This window comes from Eretmochelys imbricata, chromosome 2 (assembly GCF_965152235.1).
Source record: "Eretmochelys imbricata isolate rEreImb1 chromosome 2, rEreImb1.hap1, whole genome shotgun sequence".
Lineage (NCBI taxonomy): Eukaryota > Metazoa > Chordata > Testudines > Cheloniidae > Eretmochelys > Eretmochelys imbricata.
The window spans coordinates 260,752,399-260,776,684 of NC_135573.1; the positions used below are offsets into that span (position 1 = coordinate 260,752,399).

A 24,286-nucleotide genomic window follows, 5' to 3' on the forward strand; every position below is an offset into this window, starting at 1 on the left:
GAGTACTGAGGAAAGGGATCTGGGGGTCATAGTGGACCAAAAGCTAAATATGAGTCAACAGTGTAACACTGTTGCAAAAAAAGCAAACATCATTCTGGGATGTATTAGCAGGAGTATTGTAGCCAAGACACGAGAAGCAATTCTTCTGCTCTACTCCGCACTGATTAGGCCTCAGCTGGAGTACTGTGTCCAGTTCTGGGCACCACATTTCAGGAAAGATGTGGACAAATTGGAGAAAGTCCAGAGAAGAGCAACAAAAATAATTAAAGGTCTAGAAAATGTGACCTATGAGGGAAGATTGAAAAAATTGGGTTTGTTTAGTCTGGACAAGAGAAGACTGAGAGGGGACTTGATAACAGTTTTCAAGTACATAATAGATTGTTACAAGGAGGAGGGAGAAAAAATGTTCTTCTTAACCTCTGAGGATAGGACAAGAAGCAATAGGCTTAAATTGCAGCAAGGGCAGTTTAGATTGGACATTAGGAAAAAATTCCTAACTGTCAGAATGGTTTAGCACTGGAATAAATTGCCTAGGGAGGTTGTGGAATCTCCATCTTTGGGGATTTTTAAGATCAGGTTGGACAAACACCTGTCAGGGATGGTCTACATAATACTTAGTCCTGCCCTGAGTGCAGAAGACTGGACAAAATGACCTCTTGAGGTCTCTTCCAGTCCTATGATTCTATGATTCTAAGACTGCCTGAGACAGTTTGTCCAGAGAGACTTTGTTACCCTGGAAGGGGAAAACTATAGTGAGCTGGCCGGAGCAGCAAGCCACGAAGAGAGATCACCCTGAGTTATGAAGAGAGAGCAATCAAATCTGGAGGGAAAGACATAGAAGAATCATAGAATCATAGAAGACTAGGGTTGGAAGAGACCTCAGAAGGTCATCTAGTCCAACCCCCTGCTCAAAGCATGGGACAAGGGGCAAGCAACTGAAGGAGGGGGCGTCAGACTGGTCGAGAGCTAATCCCCAGATGCAGCCACAACAGCAAGTAGCAAACCCCGGGGCACCACCACATGGTCTTGTTCTTGATCTCTGCGGTGAATGCTGCAGAATCTCCTCTCTAAGGGCTCCTTTCTAACATGAACACATGGTGAGGAGAGGTAACATGGTCACTGAGGCCTCTATACCTCGGGCTTGAGAGGACATGTGGAATCTATTGGTGAGCGTGTGTTATAGGTCCCCACTTTGTGCGCAATCCACAGCAGCTATGAGTGTGTTACAACCCCCACCTACAGAGCTTGAGATCAAGCTGTAGCAGTGTGTGATTCTACCTCCAGAGGCCCCCAGGCCAATCCCCCCATGGTTCAGCCAAGATGGTGGCTGTCACACATGTATGAGGAGAGGCGCTTGCTTCCATTGACAACTTCATTGTTTGCTGCTAGTCCAGCAGGGCATGAAAGGGAGACAGCCTGCCTCTGCGTCCGTGAAAGATCGCATTACACAAGAATAATGCATCTTTGTTCCCCCTTTATTGCCTGATTATTTACAGTGGCACAATGAAAATTATGGTTGGAGAGTCTAAATGGATTTTTAAGCCACCCCCCACCCCCAGGCATTTTGAAAGCGTCACAAGCGTTAGCCAGCCTGTTCAATGCCTGCTCTGAGGAAAGCTAAACAACCTCACACCACCTGCTGTTTCTTCCTCCTTGCACAATGCAGCAAGGGTGACAACAACAGGAAAGCGAAGGGGAACTTCTTATGAACCAGCAAGGCCGTTTCCGAGAACCCCCAGTGACAAATGAATCTCTAATAACCCAGCATCCGTCATTGCTGTGTGCCGCATGGAAAAAGCCAGCTTTCTAGTCTCTCTAGCATCTGTCTGCCCAATGTGACAACTGGATTAAAAATAATGTACATGCCAGACAAAGAAATTGCAAAAACCTAGAAGGAGAAACACAAGGGCAAGCATACTGCTAATCATGGTGCTATTGTTACTCCCACTGAACTCTTTCGTAAGAATCTCACACCATATTTTACCTAGGGAAAGAAACTATTTAGGGCCCGTAGCCAATTATTTTAGTTTATTATTCCATTATTGTGCGATGTTATGATTAATTAACATGTTATCTCATATATAATCATTGTATGTTAAATAGAGTTAAGTTGTAGGATTATAGAAGTATAGGAGTGACCCGTATTTCGAAGGAATAATGTATGAGATATCTAAGTAAGGAAGGCTGAGGCCTGTAAGATTTTAGCTTAGCTATTTTAGGTCTTGGAGATAAGAAAAGCTGACGGAAGTGAGTGACCAAAGAATAACCCGATACCATAAGATTATGGGAAAAGAGGCAACAAGGGATAATATTGAAAAAAAATAGCCGGAAGATTGGTTTTAAATCACAAAAAATGCTTTGGAGGCACATCTGTCTCTAACATGTGTCTTAACAACAGGATATAGGTCATGCATCAATGCTAATGAAAATAATAGGAACTATACACAACCTATAGGAATGGGGGTACCTTGAGTTTCCAAGGGATACCAGACCAATAAGGAAAAGGAGGGTTGACATTTCCATGTTCATGCACAGAATGTGGGTATAGGTAGAATCACATAAAAAAGGGGTGCCCAGATTGGGAAAATTGAGCTTTCCTACAGGAAAACTCCAGCAGGAACCATCCCTCTACTGACGATCAATCCATGAGAACCCCATCAGACCCTAACATTGTCTAGGAGGATGTGAGTATGTCTGTAGCTATAACCGGTGCATGGCTATAGCTAGGAGTTGTTTATGCTGTGACATACATAACTTTCTTGGTAACTTGAATAAAATTGATAAAAGATAACAGACCTTGTTCTTGTGATTGTACGTGTCACTGGCTTGTGGTTTCATGTGTTCCTATGAGCTCTAGATCTAAAACAGACAGAGATAACTCTCTTGAACTTGAGATGATAGCTACCAGAGCTGAACCCTCGCTGGTGTAATATAACATCACTAAAATTAACTTTAAATAAAAATAAAGGCTACAAGCCTGATCCAACACCCATTGAAGTCAACGGGCGTCTTTCCATTTATCTCCATGGCAGTTAGATCGGATCCTTTGGGCTGAATTTACCCACACTGTAAGCCAGTGTAGCTCCATTAAAGTCAATGCAGTCTGCCTGTTTCCAGAAGGGTGAAATCTCAATCAATATCCAATCTTTGAAGGGGTGTGAATACTATCCCCACCACCACAGCCTCATTGCTGGATTAACCCTTAGAACAGGAGTTTTCAAAGTTTCATAGTGTGGACCACATCTCCGTGGAGCAAGATGTCCCAGTGCAGTCGGGAAGTGTGATTGCAGGGTGTGTAGACACAGCTGAGCTAACTTTGATCCAGTTTAGAACAAAGCTAGCGCCAGGATCCCTGCAAGGGGTAGCCCCACCCGCCCCAGACTCTGGCTACATACGTGAGTGGCTACCACCTCTGCTACCACAGCTTCAGCTAGAGCAGAGCTAGGTTGGGCTTGTCTACACATGCTGCAGTCACACTTCCTGACTGCAGGGTAGACACAGCCTTTGCTCTGTGTTTGTACACCACCAAGCACAACGGGGTCGTGGTCCATGTCTGGGGGTCTTATGCACTATTCCTATTGCAATGTAAATAGCAAATAATAATCATCAGAACCTCCTCTCCCCTTTGCAATAGCATGGAGTGTCTCCCCACATACTAACAATCCCCTGGACCACCCCCTCGGGGGACCAAGAGAGCACTGAATATATAGTTAGCTTCTTTGAATGCAATCTAGCAGCTGGAAACATGAAGCACAGGGCCCCAGCACCAAGCTTTACACCCTCCTATCAGTTGCTTCCTACAGAAGCAACCTTCCAGAACCTCAGTGCAGTAGGAATGGCAGAAGAGAGGAAAACAGGGTATTATGCTCCTGTATATCTAGGCTTGGAAGAATTCAGTTTTTATAGGTAAATGTTGGTAAGCGTCGATTTCACCGCACACACACAAACCAATGAAAAAGATATTTCTCTCAGTATTTGAAATGCACAGATAGGCAAAATGAGAAAAACGCTGCTTGAGAACTTAATAGAGTTTGATTTCAAGATTCGTATATTTTGATATGTGGTGTTGGCAGTTTGTGTTTTAATGGTTATAAAGCATTAGCTTTTTGAATTTCAACATCTTCTGTCATTAAATAATTGTCTGACACCTCCACATAATTTCCCACCACGGTGAAAATTTAAATCGATAAAGGTTGGAAAATATGCTTAAAAATGAATAGCGGTGTTATCCATTGAATCTATAAAAACTGGATTGTACCAAGCCTATTTACATTCGAGGCCCTTGTCTCCTTACAGTTAGAAGTCAAAGAGCTAGTTCAAATTTTCAGTGCTGTTGTGTAACAAATTGTTTAGGCCATGGCTACTTATCAACGTCTCCCACCCAGCCCCAGCGACTCACCCTCTCTCTCACACACACAGACTGCTCTAGCTGGGGCCTGCTAGTTGTTGTTCAGTCCAACTCACAGTTAACTAGTGGAGAGCAGGTGTTCTATCACTACAAAGTGGCCATTTGTGACAAAGTGACTCACCCGCCAGGTGTCCCCTAGTGGTTGGCTGCTGTGTTTTCCCTCTCTGTAGCCCCACTGACTGGCCACTCAGCTCTGCTGCTGGTCCCCTTCATCTTGTGACTGGCCCAGTCACGTTTAGGCTTGCCCCTTTCGGGGTAAACCAAATTTCAACTCAGTGATAGTCCCATCACCTCACCTCAGGTCATCAGCACAGGTCCAGGCTTTATGGTCCTTCTGCCCTCATGTTTGGGGCCTTCATGTTATCCCCCTCGGTGAGGCAGTAGGGGAACCCACTCCCTCCCTCTGTCCTGGGTTCCAGCCCAGGGACCCTGCAGCAAGTGGTCAAGGTCTGTCTCGCAGACTTCTTGCTTCTTCCCTGGACCACTTCCTACACCACCCCACCTTCTCCTGACGCCTGTCCCATGGAATCCTCACTTCTATTTTTAGCAAGCTAGCAAGTACGTGGGTACATCTACATAAGCTGCAAATCACACCCCCAGCTGCAACATAATCACATCTCAAGTCTGGCATGCTTGACAGGTGCAGCAGGGCTCACTGAGCCCATAGCTGCTCTTTAACCTCTTCCCGACTAACCCCTTCCCACCCCAACAATGCCAGGAGATGGGTCTGAGTCTGATGGAATCCATCCCTCTCTCACTCTTGTTTGAACACAATCTAATCTACCGCTTTGAATTTGTGCTGATGGCACCTCTAGATCCTGCCACTTACCCTGAATACAACATGCACCCAGAGGCATGGCCATAGTGTGCTGGTGGACACAGGCCGGCCAGCCTAAAGGAAAGATTTGTCCTCTGCAAATGCAGTCCCATGGAGTTTGCACAGTCCCATTCATAGCATATCAAGTACGGTCTGAAGATCACATGCAAGGAAGATGGTTTGATAGGGTTGATTATCAGCTCTGTGGAAACTCCAGTGTAATGTCTGTCAGTAACTAAAGCTCTTTGGGATTGGCTCAGTGAGTCTTTCCAACAGAGTTAACTAGTTCATGAACATGGCAAGCTGTGCATGGTGCTTGGAAGTGACACAATCAGAGGAGCAGAAGGGAGGGTTTTTCATTAATTTAATAACTTTGAAGGGATGTGGGGGCCACTTTTAGTTTTAACTTGGGGCATCCAGCAAATACATTTATGTCCTTGTATCACTGGTAGCCTCTACTGCGAGACATCCATTCACTTCCACTTGTGACATTACCCAGGGTACAATCTGGACTACTGAACAGCTGTGTCCCCTCAATTCTCTAGCCTGGGGTTGCCTTTTACACTGCTGTGCTGTAAGAACATCCACTCCTGGCCTGTTCACACACAGCCTCTAACATGCAAAATCACTCTCAGCTACGTTACATGAGTGCCCTGGCAGCCATTCATGAATTAAATATAGGGCAACACCAGCAAATTCCCAGTCCCAGCCTTGTCCCCAGAAATGTGCATCTTGTACTGCTCAGTACCCATCTGAACAGTACAAGTTCACAGAAAGTCCATCATTTCATCAAAGGAAGTTGATATGAACCAGCCTCGTTATCTCAAATGGAGTTTCCCCACACACTTTAACCAAACACTTTGGTTACGCTAAAACAATAAGATATGTTTATTAACTACAGAAAGTTATTTTTAAAGTGATTACAAGTAACGATGCATAAAAGTCAGTTACAAAAGAAATAAAAAAGTTAAACACAAGCTAATAGCTAAACGAACTTTAAAGGAAAAAGGTTTTGTCTCATCATATGTTTACAGCAGTCTGTACTGCCAGGATCAGCCCTCCCCTAGCTCAATGATGTTTTCAGTGTCTTTCAAGCGTTGTAGCTGCCATGAGTAGAGATGGAGAAGAGAGAGGTGATTTGGAGGCCAATGTCTCTCATTCTTATACCACTCTCCCCTCTTTAAGGATTACCCACAGCTGGGATATAGGTAAAAAGAACTAGATACATTCGCAGAGGATAAGTCCATCAATGGCTATTAGCCAGGATGGGCAGGGATGGTGTCCTGAGCCTCTGTTTGCCAGAAGCTGGGAATGGGCGACAGGGGATGGATCACTAGATGATGACCTGTTCTGTTCATTCCCTCTGGAGCACCTGGCATGGGCCACTGTCAGAAGACAGGATACTGGGCTAGATGGACCTTTGGTCTGACCCAGTATGGACGTTCTTATGTTTTTATGACAAGTAGTTTCTTGTGGACATGAGGTCTGACCCATCCCTGTGAATGTAAATTTCTTATTCACACCTTCCCCCACCAGAGACTGGACACTTAAGTAGGTGATAGTCTTTTAACACCTGGCTGGGTGTTGGTCTGTCCTTTGTTTCTGAGAAACATGGTTTGGGCCTGCTTTTCTTAAACTTGGAGCATGGTACAGCAATGATACATAGTAGAATCTTATAACTTCACATACAGTGTTGATATACATATTTTACCAGGACAGTAATGTTCAGCAGATTATGATGTTTCAAAGTATGCATCACAAGGCATACTTTGCACACAATTTATCATAGTCTTGTAAAAGTAGTGAACATAATAGTATAGACCGTCACATCCGTGCAGGAAGGGCATCTATCAGAAGTCTTCTAACACCCAGCAATGGCCAAGCTTTTCCGAGGTGATTAGTGAATTTTTGGGAACTCACCTTGAGACACTTGAAAGGGGCCTGATATTCAGAGAGCGCTGAGCACTGGCCCTCTGAAAACCAGGCCTTTTTAAACATGCCTCACGTTGGACACCCAAAAATGGAGGCTCCAAACATCAGTAGTCATGTTGGAAAACCTTGGCCTACAGCTTGTGTATGTAAGTGATGCACAGACCCTGTACAGGGGTGAATTGTAGCCTCTAGCCTTAGCAGAAGGCAGCTGGGTACCTTTTTTGATTTTTGCAGCTAGTGATGTGTCTAGAACTCCAGAGCCCCTCTAATGGGCAGGCGGCACTCGGGAAAAATGAAGCTGACTGGAGGCTGAATGTTTCACAGCACTCAAGGCAACCACACACCAAATAAGGCAGATAGAGCAAATGCTCAGAAGTTACTCATGGGTGGGTGAAACGGCAAACATTAATTTGGGTAAAAAGAAAAGGAGGACTTGTGGCACCTTAGAGACTAACCAATTTATTTGAGCATAAGCTTTCGTGAGCTACAGCTCACTTCATCGGCTGCATCCCCACTGTATTTTCCGCTGAATGCATCCGATGAAGTGAGCTGTAGCTCACGAAAGCTTATGCTCAAATAAATTGGTCAGTCTCTAAGGTGCCACAAGTCCTCCTGTTCTTTTTGCGGGTACAGACTAACTCGGCTGCTACTCTGAAACCTGTCATTAATTTGGGTAGTTCTCCTGGATGATCCTCCCACATATGAGTTTTGCAGGGAGTTTAAATTGAAATCAAATCCCTCTTCAGGCTAATTTCTACTCTTCCTTTTCCTTCCCGTCCTTGAGAGTCAATCACACGTGGCTCCCTCCAAATTCCAAGGTGCACATTTCTCTGTGTTTGGGTGAATTGCTGCGATCTAAGCAAGTGCCCTGAAACCAGCCTGTGCCTGAGGAGTGCAGGGAAATCAGGCAAACGTCATGTACTCCAAATACCTGGCTCTAATCAGGGCTTTAATGGAACCAGTGCCACTGTCCAGGGCACACACAAAAATACACAGGGTTAGCACCAGATACAAGCAGATCCAAAAATATTTAGCTTGATTGCATGTAGAGGGACCCTTGCCACATTAAATCACCAGTAAGGTTTGAACCTGAGACTCTCAGTGCTGAAAGCATAAGTCTTTGTCACTTGAGCTTGTGGATTGTAGCAGTTGTCTCTTATTCACTTCTATGGACTTGCCACTAGAGGGGGACAAAGACCCACACTGTGCTACTGTGGGTTACATGTTCACTAGTACTAGCCCCTATAGGAGATAGGATATTGGACAAGATGGGCCACTGCTCAGATCCAGGATGTTCATTCCTCCATTCCTACAGATTTGTATTTCACCAAACCTAGAGGCAAAAGGAAAGATTGTCTTGTGGTTTGTGTGCTAGCCTCAGATGTGGGTAATGGGTTCAAGTTCCTCCTCTACCATGGGCTTCTTGTGTAACCTCTGGCTAGTCTCTCCATTTCTCTTTTATAAAAGGCTTCTGTAGCACTTCCCTACCCCAGAGGGGTGTTAGGAAGAGCATTACATTAAAAATGGTGAGGCATTCTGATATTACAATCATGAGGGCCATATAAGTAGCTTAGGTAGATGGACAACAACAATAGAGTAGTCAGTTTCTCTTTATTTCTGGCTCTCGTGCACTATTCCAATCGTGCTAAAAATGCCGGGGAATGGATAATTCCAGGCATTAGAAAGGTGGGCTTTTTTTTTAATTAATGAAAACATGTTGATTAACATGAATCATAGAATCATAGAATATCAGGGTTGGAAGGGACCCCTGAAGGTCATCTAGTCCAACCCCCTGCTCGAAGCAGGACCAATTCCCAGTTAAATCATCCCAGCCAGGGCTTTCTCAAGCCTGACCTTAAAAACTTCCAAGGAAGGAGATTCCACCACCTCCCTAGGCAACGCATTCCAGTGTTTCACCACCCTCTTAGTGAAAAAGTTTTTCCTAATATCCAATCTAAACCTCCCCCACTGCAACTTGAGACCATTACTCCTCGTTCTGTCATCTGCTACCATTGAGAACAGTCTAGAGCCATCCTCTTTGGAACCCCCTTTCAGGTAGTTGAAAGCAGCTATCAAATCCCCCCTCATTCTTCTCTTCTGCAGGCTAAACAATCCCAGCTCCCTCAGCCTCTCCTCATAAGTCATGTGTTCTAGACCCCTAATCATTTTTGTTGCCCTTCGCTGGACTCTCTCCAATTTATCCACATCCTTCTTGTAGTGTGGGGCCCAAAACTGGACACAGTACTCCAGATGAGGCCTCACCAATGTCGAATAGAGGGGGACGATCACGTCCCTCGATCTGCTCGCTATGCCCCTACTTATACATCCCAAAATGCCATTGGCCTTCTTGGCAACAAGGGCACACTGCTGACTCATATCCAGCTTCTCGTCCACTGTCACCCCTAGGTCCTTTTCCGCAGAACTGCTGCCTAGCCATTCGGTCCCTAGTCTGTAGCGGTGCATTGGATTCTTCCGTCCTAAGTGCAGGACCCTGCACTTATCCTTATTGAACCTCATCAGATTTCTTTTGGCCCAATCCTCCAATTTGTCTAGGTCCTTCTGTATCCTATCCCTCCCCTCCAGCGTATCTACCACTCCTCCCAGGTTTGGTTTAATCTCTAAGATGATAAATCCAGACCCCTGAGCGACGTTGTTAAACCGGCCCAACCCACCCCCGGGTAGACAGCGCTAGGTGGATGGAACACCTCGTAGTACTGCCTCCCAGAGGGGTGGATTAACTACCGCAAAGGGAGAACCTCTCCAGTTGCTGCAGTAAGCGCCTACGTGGTAGCTGTTTAAGTGTAGATACAGCCTAAGGGCTTGAGTCTCAGCTACCATTTCTGCTGCACTGATACCATCAATGAGCCTTAAAGTGACCGAAAATGTAAACGCAGATCACACTTACTTCAATAGCCCTTCACAAGCCAGAGTGGTGTGAAGGGGCTTCCGCGTAACCAGGGCTGCGTCTACACTAGAGACCTGACAGCAGCACCGCTGTACCGAGGCAGCTGCGCCATTGTAAGATCTCCCATGTGGCCGCCCTATGCCGGCGGGAGAGAGCTCTCTCCAGTCAACATAATTACACCACCCCCGACGAGCGGCGGTAGCTACGTCGGTGGGAGACGCTCTCCAGCCGCCATAACGCGGTGCACGCTACCGCTTACACCAGTGCAGCTTGGGTCGCTCCCGGGGGTGTTTGTTTCCCACCCCTGAGTGACGTACGTTTTGCCGACGTAAGTGGCAGTGTGGGCGTGGCCTAACTGAATCAGTCCCTAAAATCTGTTTGGTTTTTACCATAAACCCTACATTCGGGGCCTGAACTACCTGACAACCTTCTGAAAGGGAGCCAGGCTGACGATCATGCTACTTTATTCTCTCACACACACGGGTTTCAGATTGTTTGCTTTCTCTGGCAAGCCAAGACCACTGGAGCACCTATCCACCTCCTGTGGCCTCATCAGATCCTTTTTCAGTCGACCCAAAGTAAACAGGAACTGGTGAGCTGAGGGGAACAGAAGACAAGAGACAGGAGAGGCTTTTTATTAACAAAATAGTGCACTGAAGCAAGCACAGAAGAGATTAAAGCCACAGCCCCTCCAGAGCTGTTATCCAGCTCGGCACATTACCCCACACATCATAACAAAGCTGTTAAGGAAAGCTGACAGTTCAACAGCTTTCTGGGTGAGTAATTTTCCAAGCTCCAGAGGTGTCTGTCTATGAAGGTGGATAGCATATACCCCTGCTTCCACTGAGTCCCTGTCTTCGCAGCTGTATGGTGTTTATTATTGCCTACAATGACTTTCTTTTTGTAGACATGGTTCAGACATCAGTTTTCTAAGCAGGAAATATTCTTTTCTGCTATACAATAAGCCAATTATTTTCAAAGCATGGAGCCTGAGAAAGGCTGGCCTTGTGGTTGAAATGGCAGGCTGAGACTCCTAAGATCGGGGCTCGGTACCCAGTTTTGCCACAGATTCATTGTGAGGGGCCTGGTCGACACTACAGAGTGAGGTCAACCCAAGGCAGCTTACATCAACCTAACCATGGAAGCGTCTACACTTACATTTTGCTTCTGCCAACGTAACGGCACAGCTACACCAACTTAATAACTCCCCCTCCATGAGCGGCATAGAGCCGAGGTCAATGTAGTTAGATTGACACGGTGTCAAAGCAGACACTGCGTTGCTTACATCGACTGTTACTGGCTTTCAGGAGCCATCCCACAATGCCCTGCATGGACAGTACAATCGATACAAGCGCTCCTGATGAGGATGCCCACCGCCGACACAAGGAGCGTAGCATGGACAGGCACAAGTGAAGTAATTACTGCAGCGGTTGTATGCCGACGTACGTTAGGTCGACAATTTTGTAGAGTAGACTTGGGCAGAGTCACTAATCTCTGTGTTCCTCGATTCTCCATCTGTAAAATGGAGCTTAGGATATTACCTGGGTCTGTTTATCTGTTTAGATGGTAAGTTCTTTGGGGTCTAGGTTCTTTTTCACTATGAGTTTGTGCACGCACCACGGGGCCCTGATCTGTCAGGGGCCTTTAGATGTTATAACAATATGAGAAATAAATCAGAATACAAATGGTCTTTGGGGCTCCTGCTGCCTCTCCCCTCTCCTGTACAGATCACGTCTCATCTCCCCCAAGCAACTAACATAACAACAATCAGAACCTGATCCTTTATGAAGTGTAAACAGTCACACATCCTCAGCAGCTACCCTCCGCACACGCCTCATCCCACCGCAGCCCTTCGCTGTCTCTTCTAGACTAAGTGTGACAGACACTCCTCTTCACAGCCAACATGCCGGAGATCGAATAGGGGAACGCCAGCACTAAACCATGAACTGCTACAGCTTGAGCGAAAGCTGAAGTCGCTGGAAGGCCTCCTTTGCCTTCAGTGGGCTTTGGATCAGGCACTGAAGAGCCAACCCCGAAAGGAGCCCACGTGGCAGGAGACATCTATCTCTGGCCCATCAGCCAGGCACTCCGGGTAAACTGCATAGACACCAAAGCCCCTCTCATTGGCATTTCACCCCTGGCTAGCTACTGCTCAGCTGGGCAGCTTCTGAAAATCCCTTCCTTAAGTGCCTAGCTCTCCCCATCCATTGTATAGGGAACTTGGACACCTTCCTTGGGGCTGAAAATTCCTCTGAGTGGCAGCCCCGGAGGGGGGAAAGGGAGGTACTTCTACACAGCGAGTGGCAGCAGATCTCAGAGCCAGAGCTGAGCTCACCCCCACTCACTAGGCTTCACAGCCAGAGCTGCAACATCTACACTGATGTTTTTAGTGCCGCAGCACACGCCCTGCGAGCCCAAATCCGTCGCCCCGGGCTGTGTTGACTTACTCAGAGGGGTTAGGCGTTGCAATGCTGATGGAGCAATGCCAAAGTACCTTTAAAGATCTGGGCTAAGTCCTGGAAGACACACCCCTGCATGCTGATGGACGAACAAGAACAACCTACCGCTCTTGCAATGATCCACCCGAAACCAAAGCATGTCCAGAATTAATTAGGACTTGTCCGGTTTATTTAATTATCACCCAGCTGAAGCCCTTCGAGCAGATTCTGCGGATGAATCACTCACTCTGATAACTTTTCCATTACTTTGATGACTTGTTATTTCAATGCTGGCATTGCCAAAACATAAATGAGTCCCGTGTGATCCACTGACTCACAGCTGCTTAGGCCAGCAATAATGTCTCCCTTTTTTTAATTACAACGGCACTCGTTTTAGAACAGGCTGATGTGCCAAGTTTCTAAGGAAGATGTTCAAGGGTGCATGTGCAACTCATACTTCATAGTCCGTGTGAGCATCTGGGGGAGAAAAAGCCTAGGGCTGTTCTCTAATGGGGAGTCCCTAGGGCGGTGGCTCTCAACCTTTCCAGACCACTGTCCCTCTTCCAGGAGTCTGATTCATCTTGCACACCCCCAAGTTTCACCTCACTTAAAAACTACTTGCTTACAAAATCAGACATAAAAACACAAGTGTCACAGCACTGAAAAATTGCTGACTTTCTCGTTTTTACCATGTAATTATAAATCAATTGGAATGTAAATATTGTACTTACAGTTCAGTGTACAGTATACAGAGCAATATAAACAAGTCATTGTTTGTTTGACATTTTAGTTTGTACTGACTTCACTAGTGCTTTTTATGTAGCCTGTTGTGAAACTAGGCAAATATCTTGATGAGTATATGTACCTCCCAGAAGACCTCTGGGTATTCCTGGTTGAGAAGCCCTGCCCTAGGGTTTACTCGCTGATGTGTTAAAACTACAACCGTCTCAACTTCACTAGGCTTTTACCTGGGGTTAGTTACCACGTGCTTGCTAACACATGGTAAGAACACATCGTTTTTCCTAGTGAAGACAAGCTCCAAGTGCAGGTCTGCAGCACTGATTAATCTTCACTACGATCCCACGGAAGACCGGGCAAGGAGTCCCACTGGCTAACTGCACCATGACAGCACCTCTGTGCTGGCGGGACAGGATGGGGAGCGGGGCTGTGTTCAGAGCATGTAGTGATTTCAATGGAAGTTTGGAGCCTAAATACCTTTGTCAAACTGCACCTAGAAGCCCAGAGGAGAGTTAGAAACTACTTAATTTATTGTAACAAGATTTGGACTGAACTGCATGAGCCAAAGGGAAGACACTCATTTCCCACAGAACTCGAGTCACAGACTGCCCCCACAAGATACCATAAAGTAGCCAGGGAGTCACCATGGGCCTGATCCAAAATCCACTGAAGTCACTGGGAGCACTAGCATGGACTTCGGATCATAGAATATCAGTTTTGGAAGGGATCTCAGGAGGTCATCTAGTCCAACCCCCTGCTCAAAGCAGGACCAATCCCCAATTTTTGCCCCGATCCCAAATGGACCCCTCAAGGATTGAACTCACAACCCTGGGTTTAGCAGGCCAATGTTCAAACCACTGAGCTATCCCTCCCCCAATCAGTTCCTAGGTGGAAGCCTGGGGTGGTGAGGTGGTCTTTTAGGGTTCAATTAGGTTTGTTAGGGTGTCACCTTGGTGGACAGAGACCAAAGAACATAGAATCAAATGACTGGAAGGGACCTTGAGAGGTCTTCTAGTCTAGTCCCCTGCACTTAAGCCAGGACTAAGTGCTATCTAGACCATCCCTGACAGGTGTTTGTCTGACCTGCTCTTAAAAATCTCCAGTGACAGAGATTCCATAACCTCCCTAGGCAATTTATTCCAGTGCTTAACCACCCTGACAGTTAGGAAGTTTTTCCTAATGTCCAACCTAAACCTCCCTTGCTGCAATTTAAGCCCATTGCTTCTTGTCCTCTCCTCAGAGGTTAATGAGAACAATATTTCTCCCTCTGCCTTGTAACAAACGTTTATATACTTGAAAACTGTTAAAAACATGAATTGATTCTGCAGAGGGAAATGAATTAATTGCAATTAAAAATAAAACAGGGCTTGCAGTTCTCCTATTTGCTGCATCCCTTGTATGGATTTTTGGCATGATATTATCAACCAGTCTCATTTCTGTGGATAAACAGACATACCAGACGTACAGTTGCTGGTTTTACATGTGCGACATTAATGCATCTTTCTGGACATTTAGCCTATGTCGGGGGCGGGGAAGGGGGAAGGGGTTGGTGTGTCACACCCAAAATGGAGAATTTTTAATTATGCCTATTTCTCAGTGAAGGGTACATTTTAAAAATACATATATTTAGGTCCAGCTTTCCTCCTGCACCAAGATCTACTCAGCACAGGACAGGAGAGGGTCAGAGCTGGGTTCTCAAGCTGCCCCAGCCTCAAGAAAAGTTAGAGCAGCCTAAGCACTGCTCTAACCCACAACAGCTAGCTATGGTCTGTAGGAGAGCATATGCCAATAGCAAATTGGCTTAGCTTAGTAGAGTTCTGCCCCCTACAGGCCCTGGCACACCCCTCCCATTCCCAAAATACCCCCTACACCCGGTGGTAGACAGGCAGTGGCACAGAAATCAGTGCTGCCAGCTAAATGCCAGGGGAGAAATTCCCCCCCACCAGGGAGATTTATCAGTTTGACAACTGGGGCTGGAACAGAGGCAAAGAATCCAGCTCTTAAAATCCAGAAGATACCTACAGATCCTATTTGGGATGGGACTAACTTCCTATTAGGCAGCGTGAGTCTCTTCTCTTGTTGTTACAAGGAGGACGGTGAAAAATTGTTCTCATTAACTTCAGAGGATAGGACAAGAAGCAATGAGTTTACATTGCAGCCGGGGCAGTTTAGGATGGACGTTAGGAAAAACTTCCTGTCAGGGTGGCTAAGCACTGGAACGAATTGCATAGGGACGCTGTAGAATCTCCATCGTTGGAGGTTTTTAAGAACAGTTAGACAAGCAGCTGGCAGGAATGGTCTAGTGATTACGTAGCCCTGCAGGGGACCGGAGTGCAGGGGACCGGACTAGGTGACCTACTGCGGTTCCTTCCAGTCCTACACTTCTATGAGGCTCATTTACACTGATGTCAAACAGTAGTAACACCAGTGGAACCAGGGGAGTTGCACCAATGTAAGGGAGAGCAGCATAAGGTACTTAGAATGTGGGATGCCAGGACACGTGTCTCCTTCTGCCGGGTCATGTTGGGCCTAGTGACCCCCTGAAAAGCAGCAGCCCCCTCTAAAGGGTCACTGGATTTCTCAGCATATTGCTATCCCAAGCAGAATAGCAGAGTAATTTTTCCTGCAATCAGCTCCCCAGGGACCTCATTGCAGGATCTGGGCTGTGGCACCTAATCCAAAGCCTGCTGAAGTCAGCAGAATTTGGATCAGTTCTTTAGGGAATGTCCACTCTGCAATGAGACCCCCATGACTGGGCCTGTGCCAGCTGACATGGGCTTGGGCTAAGGGCTTAACAGCGGTGTAGATGTTTGGGCTTGGGTGCAGCCCCTGTTCCGGGACGGGTCCTAGAGCCAGGCTCCAACCTAAGCCTCAATGCCTACACTGCAATTAAACAGCACCTTAGCCCCCGCCCCGCAAGCCCTGCACAGGCCAGCGGCAGGTTTATGACTGCAACATACACACACCCTTAGCCTGCAAAGGCATTGATGGTGAATGGGATCTTTCTGAGCCCACTTTAGAGTTTGGAGTCACAAGAGCATTTTCCACAGTATCAGAACAGGAGTTTCGAGGCCTGCTGAATGCCGGTTCTTTACTCTAGAAACAATCGAATGTGGCAGAAAGACACACTCATTCATTTAAAACATGGGGAGGAAAATATATAGAAATCTCCATAAAAGCCTAATATTTTTGGAGGAAGACAAAAAGTCCTTGCTCCTGAGTTTCACTAGCAGCAGGTGGAGAGGATCCAAGAGCTGGACGGCAGCCAAACCGTGTTTCATTGCCAAGCCCTGAAGTTCTCTCTCAGACACCCAGCATTAATAGACAGGTCTCCATTAAAGGGTTGGGGCTCTCCCTCTGTCTCTGAAGATGGAAGGATCCTTTTAGCCCCTCCAAGAGGCAAATGGATTTTCTCACCTCCTTGTATTTTCTATAGCCGTGTTTGCTCTGCTGGGGTGAGTTCCCACCTCACAATCTGGGAGATTGTGTGTGGCCAGTCTGGCTCTCTTCTACGTCAATGGGAGTTTTGCTGTTATCTTCAGTGGCAGAAGGATTGGGCTATAAACCCGTGAAAATTGACTCATTATCTAACGCTCACATTAACTTTATTTGTAATCATTTGCAAGTTTATTGGGTGACATCCCGGCCCCACTAAAATTAAAGGCAAAATTCCCACTGACTTCACAGGGCCAGGATTTCACTCCTAGTGCCTTTCTCCTGAGTATCGCAAGTCTCTCTACAAACAGCTAAGACAGTACCTCATACAGACTGATAGATAGGAATAGTAATGAACTAGTAATACCTTGCTCTTATATAGCAGGTTATAGCAAGGTTGGGTTTTTTTTTAAAAAGACCCATTGCTGATTCTCCATCTGTCTGATTCACCAGTGGCTTGAGAAATGCAGCATTAGCTTGTACGCTGATGCCTCTTAGTGGTTGCAACAGAGACTGGCAAGTAAAAAAGGCTTGAAACACAACTAGAGAGATCTTCAAAACACATTTCACTTTCGCCACTTCTACACTAGGAAAGAGGGGTTTTACACAGGTGTTAAAATCCTAGCCTTGACAAGGCAAGTTGTAGTGTTAACATTTTAAAATGCACCCTGTTTCCTAGTGAAACCGTCTCTGTAACCAAGGAGTTAAATACAAAGGAACCGGCTAATAGTCATCTCAGGTGACCCTACTCCTAATGAAGTCAATGGAAACCTCCCTAATGAACCCAGCAAGAGCAGGATTAAGTCTTTTTAGCAATAAGCGGGGGGAGGGTGGGGTGTTTATGGCATTTGTTCTCCTTAAGGAAGGAGATAGATATACATGAAACTTTCATTAGAAAATGAGGCGATGTAAGGAAGAGTTCAGCTGCCTCAATCCTTTAAGAACTTCTATACTAGAGCTGGAATGAGGGAGAAAATACCAAAACGCACCTACGTGACTCGGGACCAAAGTCCCATTTGCAAAAGTGACAGATAGGTGCCTAAGTGCCATTGACTTTCAGGGAGCTTCGGAGCCTCAGGGCCAGATTTTCAAAAGTAGCTTGAGGTGCCTAAAGATGCAGAGAAGCACCCACTGGGAATTTTCAAAAGTGCCTGACTCCCTCTCTTGAAAAGCCCACCAGGCGCTTATCTACAGTTTTAGGCACCTAAAAATACTTCAGAAAAGCTGGCCGTAGGGCCAAGATCCTCAAAGGTATCTAAGTGCTTACTTGCCACTGAAATCATTACAAGTTAGACACCTGTGTGCCTCTGTGGATCTGGGAATAAGTCGCTTCTGAAAATGGGACAAGTTTCCAAGACACTGTGGCACTTTTGAGAATTTTGCCCCCACTCTTTAGTTGTGCTTTGTCTCAAATTTCATCGCATTCCCACTGCAATTTCCAATGATTAGGGTATTTTTTCTTCCCTTCCTCTCAGACCTGTGTGCAGTGTGGTACTGCGCCATCACACAGATACAATGTCCTTCAGGAAGTTAAGGAGATGGACAATAAACTAAAGGAAATACTGCAGGAATTCCTAAAAATCTGAGACTTTATCTGCGCTGCCTGGCCAATGCTTGCCTGAATCACTGCATCAAGCAACACAGTGTGTGTCCTTGACTGCAGTTATTAGCAGAAAGGTGCCCTGGAAGTCGGCCCTCTAAGGAGCCCAATCCCCACTGCACAATTTGTGACACTGATGCAGGAATGAGCTCCATGCAGGAGAGCCCCTCTGTGGAAACCACTGACATCATGGGCTCCATGTGAGTGCAAAGGCTTGGTTATGCAAATCAGGGCAGAAGACTGTGTGGAGAGCTAATGAGAAATAGAACTTTAGGTGCTGCAAGACCAGCTGGAATAAATAAGGCTCCCAGGTCTAACAGCTTGCTGGATTAGGGAGACCAGGTGGGTGAGGTAGTATCTTGAATTGGACAGTCAGCTTGTCTCTCTCAGCCACAGAAGTTGGTACAATTAAAGATATTACCTCACCCACCTTGTCTAATGTCTTGGGAACAACCAACAACACTGCAGACAGCGTGATGGACTCACTTCTGCATTAGCAAGTCACAGGAAGAGCTTTTCCAAAGTTGCAGCAGGGCTGAAGCCATACAGGGGTCTGCATCCCAGTGGATTATAGTTGGATATGGTCAGTACCCACAGAGATCACATGGAATGGGCATCATATCATTTGTCGAACACTGACTGTTCTGCCCTAGCCAGGTTATAGAGGAAACAGTGGTCCTTACCTCCAAAGGGCCAAAGACAAAGAATACACTGCCCCAGGGGATGGGAATACACAACTGCAAGTTGGATCATCATAAAGCAGCACAAAAATTAAGTAAATAAGTTTATAGGACAATACTCTGAGTGAGGGATTCCACCTCTGGAAGGGAATTCCATGCTGTTAAGACACAAACTTCTCAGACCAAAATCTCTCTCACTGAGTGGCCTAATAAATATTTACTTTTTCCTCCTTCGCAGATTTAAGCTCCGCAGAGTCTGCCTCAACATTTCTACAATACCTAGCACCATGGGACTGCAGATTCGACTGGGGACTCTGGACGTTACCCTCACATATATGTAGGTGCTCAGACACTGGTGATAAGAGCCATAGAAGTACCTGGATGGATATTACATGAATAATGGTTATATACCTTTAAGAGATGGCTGAACATGTAAAACAGATGCTTATTTAGAATATATAGGGTCCATTCTGCTAAGCACAGCCTCCATCTGCAATTGGAATTAATGGGAATTCCACACCCAGAGGAGATGCCCATCCCAGCAACCTGTGGGTCTTGAGTTCTAGAAGCAATGGGGAATGGCAGGTCACGTGTCCTGCACTTCCCACATCTGAATGAGCTGCATGAACTGAAAGACTTTTTGGCCTTCGCCATCAGGCAAGTGTGGATTGTTCAGATCCAATCCTGCCTGGGACTCAGCATGCCCAACTTTCAGTCAAGTAAGTGGGAGTTGACAGCGTTCAGCACTGCACAGGACAGGGCTCTTTGATTGCCTTTCCTAATGCATATTTATGAGCGCTAATGTATTGCATAGCTGAACTTTTTGCATAATTGCTTTCTTTTTTTTTTTAAACCGTTTCATACCAGAGCCCTTGAAAGAAAGGATTTTGTATGTTAATATATTTCATTGTGTAATGAAAGAATGAATCTCAGCCGCTCTCTCTAGACTTGTGCCGTGCTATGTGGACTACTGCTTTACATTTTAATAGCCATTATTTCAGTCCCTTTATCTTCTCTGCTCCTTCTCACCTCCTCTTATACAGAATGACTTTTATTCTACCAAATATAATTAGGCATGGTCCTGTGTTTATTACTTTTTATTCTTAGTAGTAGCAGAAATCAGAGTTTTCACCATTTAATTATTCAAAATTGTCTGTTTCAAGTATCCAAAACTAGTGCTCCTCTTTACGTGAAAAGCAAATGTACAAAAGACATTTTAAAAAAACACAGTGAAAATTTAAAGTGTGGCAAAAGCAGCTTTCGGGTCTAAGAATCCGATATGAAAAACCTAAGCATGAAAACAAAATTCGGAATGGAAAACGCTAGTACAACCACATTCCAATCACTGTTCCTCTTAAATAATAACCAACTTTCCCAGCGATCGTGCTGTTTTCATTTCTGATATATATTAAAAGGCACCATCCGAAATGCTGTAAATAGTAGTCACCATTAAAAACTCATTGGCTATTCCACAGGGAGCATAACAACATCTTCTCTGCTCTTCTAGCCCCAGGCACACACTGTGAGTACTGCAGGTATATGGCAGTGACTGATGAATTCTTAAAATGGTATCCACTGAGGATTGCCCTTAAGGAAAACAAATTTGGGGGCCTAAACAGACTGCCTGCCACTATGTGTGTGATCCATTTAAGGACCAGTGGCTGTTATAATGGCAGGATTCTTTCACTTTTAACCAGGACACTCATCAAACCTGCCTCAGGAGCAAATAATGCATTCCAAGCTTTTCTTTTCCTAGTGACCATTATTGCTCCAAACATAGTTCTAGATGTAACTGGGTCACATTCAAAGGAAAGCATCAGCACAAAAGTCGAGTTGCCAAATGCCCAGGGCACGGCCTAGATGTGCAGGCTCTCTCATGAAATCGCACTCTTTCATCACCAGAGGAATTGTTCCTCCTTTGGCATGACGCTCCTCTCATCCTCCTGCCTCCTCTCCTCAGAATCTTCAAAAGAAAATGAAGCGGTAATTGCTTTCTCCCCTAACATCAAGGGAAAAGAAAAAAGGGTAAAGCAGCTGCTCTTTTCCAGTTAGCATCCCAAGAAGAAACATGCTTTGAGCAGTCCTTTATTTACAAGAAATATAGAATTCTAAGGGCGGAGCAGTTCAGAAGAATAAGGCTCTCATTTGTTACCATCTACATTTTACCACATTGTACCTTGTTACAGCAGAAACACTTCCATTAGTTGTGTCTTTTGAAGGCTGCAGGGGTAAGCACAGTAGTTTAAGCTTCAGGTTGGAAATATATACACATTCCAGCACCGCTAGTTAGCATCTCAGCAAGGCTGACTCAGCCCTTCAACTTCTGAAGGTAGGTACACTAGGACACATTCAAAAGTGAAGCTAGCCTTGAAATTGCTGTATCATATAATATCAGGGTTGGAAGGGACCTCAGGAGGTCGTCTAGTCTCCTGTCACCAATCCCCAACTAAGTCATCCCAGCCAGGGCTTTGTCAAGCCTGACCTTAAAAACCTCTAAGGAAGGAGATTCCACCACCTCCCTAGGTAACCCATTCCAGTGCTTCACCACCCTCCTTGCGAAAAGGTTTTTCCTAATATGCAACCAAAACCTCCCACACTGCAATTTGAGACCATTACTCCTCGTTCTGTCATCTGCTACCACTGAGAACAGTCTAGATCCATCTTCTTTGGAACCCCCCTTCAGGTAGTTGAAAGCAGCTATCAAATCCCACCTCATTCTTCTCTTCTGCAGACTAAATAATCTCAGTTCCCTCAGCCTCTCCTCATAAGTCACGTGCTCCAGCCCCTAATCATTTTTGTTGCCCTTCGCTGGACTCTTTCCAATTTTTCCACATCCTTCTTGTAGTGTGGGGCCCAAAACTGGACACAGTATTCCAGATAAGTGCTCACCAATGCCGAACAGAGGGGAATAATCACATCCCTCGATCTGCTGGCAATGCTCCTACTTATACAGCCCAAAATGCCATTAGCCTTCTTGGCAACAAGGGCACACTGCTGACTCATATCCAGCTTCTCGTCCACTGTAACTCCTAGGTCCTTTTCTGCAGAACTGTTGCCTAGCCATTCGGTCCCTAGTCTGTAGCAGTGCATGGGATTCTTCCATCCTAAGTGCAGGACTCTGTACTTGTTCTGGTTGAATCTCATCAGATTTCTTTTGGCCCAATCCTCTAATTTGCCTACGTCCCTCTGTATCCTATCCCTACCTTCGAGCATATCTACCTCTCCTCCCAGTTTAGTGTCATCTTACAACTTGCTGAGGGTGCAATCCATGCCATCCTCGAGATCGTTAGTGAAGATATTGAACAAAATCGGCCCCAGGACCGACCAATGGGGCATTCCGCTTGATACCAGCTGCCAACTAGACGGGAAGCCATTGATCACTACCCATTGAGCCCGATGATCTAGCCAGCTTTCTATCCACCTTATCGTCCATTCATCCAGCCCATACTTCTTTAACTTGCTGGCAAGAATACTGTGGGAGACTGTATCAAAAGCTTTGCTAAAGTTAAGGAATAACACATCCACTGCTTTCCCCTCATCCAGAACCAGTTATCTCCTCATAGAAGGCAATTAGATTAGTCAGGCATGACTTGCCCTTGGTGAAGCCATGCTGTTCCTGATCACTTTCCTCTCCTCTAAGTGCTTCAGAACTGATTCCTTGAGGACCTGCTCCATGACTTTTCCAGGGACTGAGGTGAGGCTGAATGGCCTGTAGTTCCGTGGATCCCCCTCCTTCCCTTTTTTAAAGAAGGGCACTACATTAGCCTTTTTCCAGTCATCCGGGGCCTCTCCCAATTGCCATGAGTTTTCAAAAATCATGGCCAATGGCTCTGCAATCACATCAGCCAACCCCTTTAGCACCCTCGGATGTAGCACATCCAGCTTTTCCAAATAGTCCCGAACCACTTCTTTCTCCACAGAGGGCTGGCCACCTCCTCCCCATACTGTGCTGCCCAGTGCAGCAGTCTGGGAGCTAACCTTGTCTGTGAAGACCGAGGCAAAAAAGGCATTGAGTACATTAGCTTTTTCCACATCCTCGGTCACTAGGTTGCCTCCCTCATTCACTAAGGGGCCTACACTCTCCTTGACCTTCTTCTTGTTGCTAACATACCTGAAGAAACCCTTCTTGTTACTGTAACCTGGCTTTCAGTGCATTTATGGTATAACAACATAAGAAGGGCCCTACTGGGTCAGACCAAAGGCGCATCTAGCCCAGTATCTCATCTTCTGACAGTGGTCAGTGCCAGGTGCTTCACACGGAATGAACAGAACAGGTAATCGAGTGATCCATCACCTGTCGCTCATTCCCAGCTTCTGGCAGTGGCTAGGGACACCATCCCTGCCCATCACCACTGATGGACCTATCCTCCTTGAACTTACCTAGTTCTTTTTTGAACCCTGGTATAGTCTTGGCCTTCACAACATCCTCTGGCAAAGAGTTCCACAGGTTGCCTGTGCGTTGTGTGAAAAAATACTTCCTTTGGTTTGTTTTAAATCTGCTGCCTATTAATTTCATTTGGTGACCCCTAGTTCTTGTGTTATGAGTAAATAACACTTCCTTATTTACTGTCTCCACATCAGTCATGATTTTATACACCTCTATCATATATCCCCTTAGTCGTCTCTTTTCCAAGCTGATGAGCCCCAGCCTTATTAATCTCTCTTCATATGTAAGCTATCCCATATCCCTAAACATTTTTGTTGCTTTTTTCTTTACCTTTTCCAATTCCAATCTCTTTTGAGATGCGGGAGACCAGATCTGCACGCAGTATTCATGATGTAGGTGTACCAGGGATTTATGTAGAGGCAATATGATATTTTCTGTCTTATCTATCCCTTGCCTAATGATTCTCAACATTGTTGGCTTTTTTTTTTTTTTGGACTGCCGCTGCACATTGAGTGGATGTTTTCAGTGAACTATCCACAATGACTCCAAGATCTCTCTCAAGTGGTAACAGCTAATTCAGACCCCATCATTTTATATGTATAGTTGTTATTATGTTTTCCAATATGCATTACTTTGTATTTATCAACACTGAATTTCATCAGCCATTTTGTTGCCCAGTCAACCACATGGTATCCCACATCAACTTGGATCATGTTTACAGTAGGAAAAGGGCAGATTTTTAACATGCATTTAGAGTAGAAAAGGCAGTTGTATTTTAACAAATTGTTAGCTGATCACAGAAAACGCTGTCAGGAAACCTAGGGTTTACCTGGACAAGCTAAGACTACTGTAGTTGTAAAACTGCAACTTTGTCCACACTAGGCTTTTAAAGGGTTAAACACACCTTTTCTCCTAGCGAAGGTAAGGCTTTGGAATTTAGAAAGCA

General features: G+C 45.6%; 1 protein-coding gene across 1 annotated transcript in view; it reads right to left on the bottom strand.

Annotated features, from left to right (window-relative positions):
• Positions 1–20,830: 20,830 nt before the first annotated feature.
• SEC22C (SEC22 homolog C, vesicle trafficking protein) overlaps positions 20,831–24,286 on the bottom strand; it is a 38,873-nt gene continuing 35,417 nt past the window's right edge. Inside the window, exon 6 of the mRNA XM_077808436.1 lies at positions 20,831–20,952. Within this exon, the coding sequence (XP_077664562.1) occupies positions 20,849–20,952 (104 nt within the window). The 3' untranslated portion in view covers positions 20,831–20,848. The remainder of the gene's footprint in view (positions 20,953–24,286) is intronic.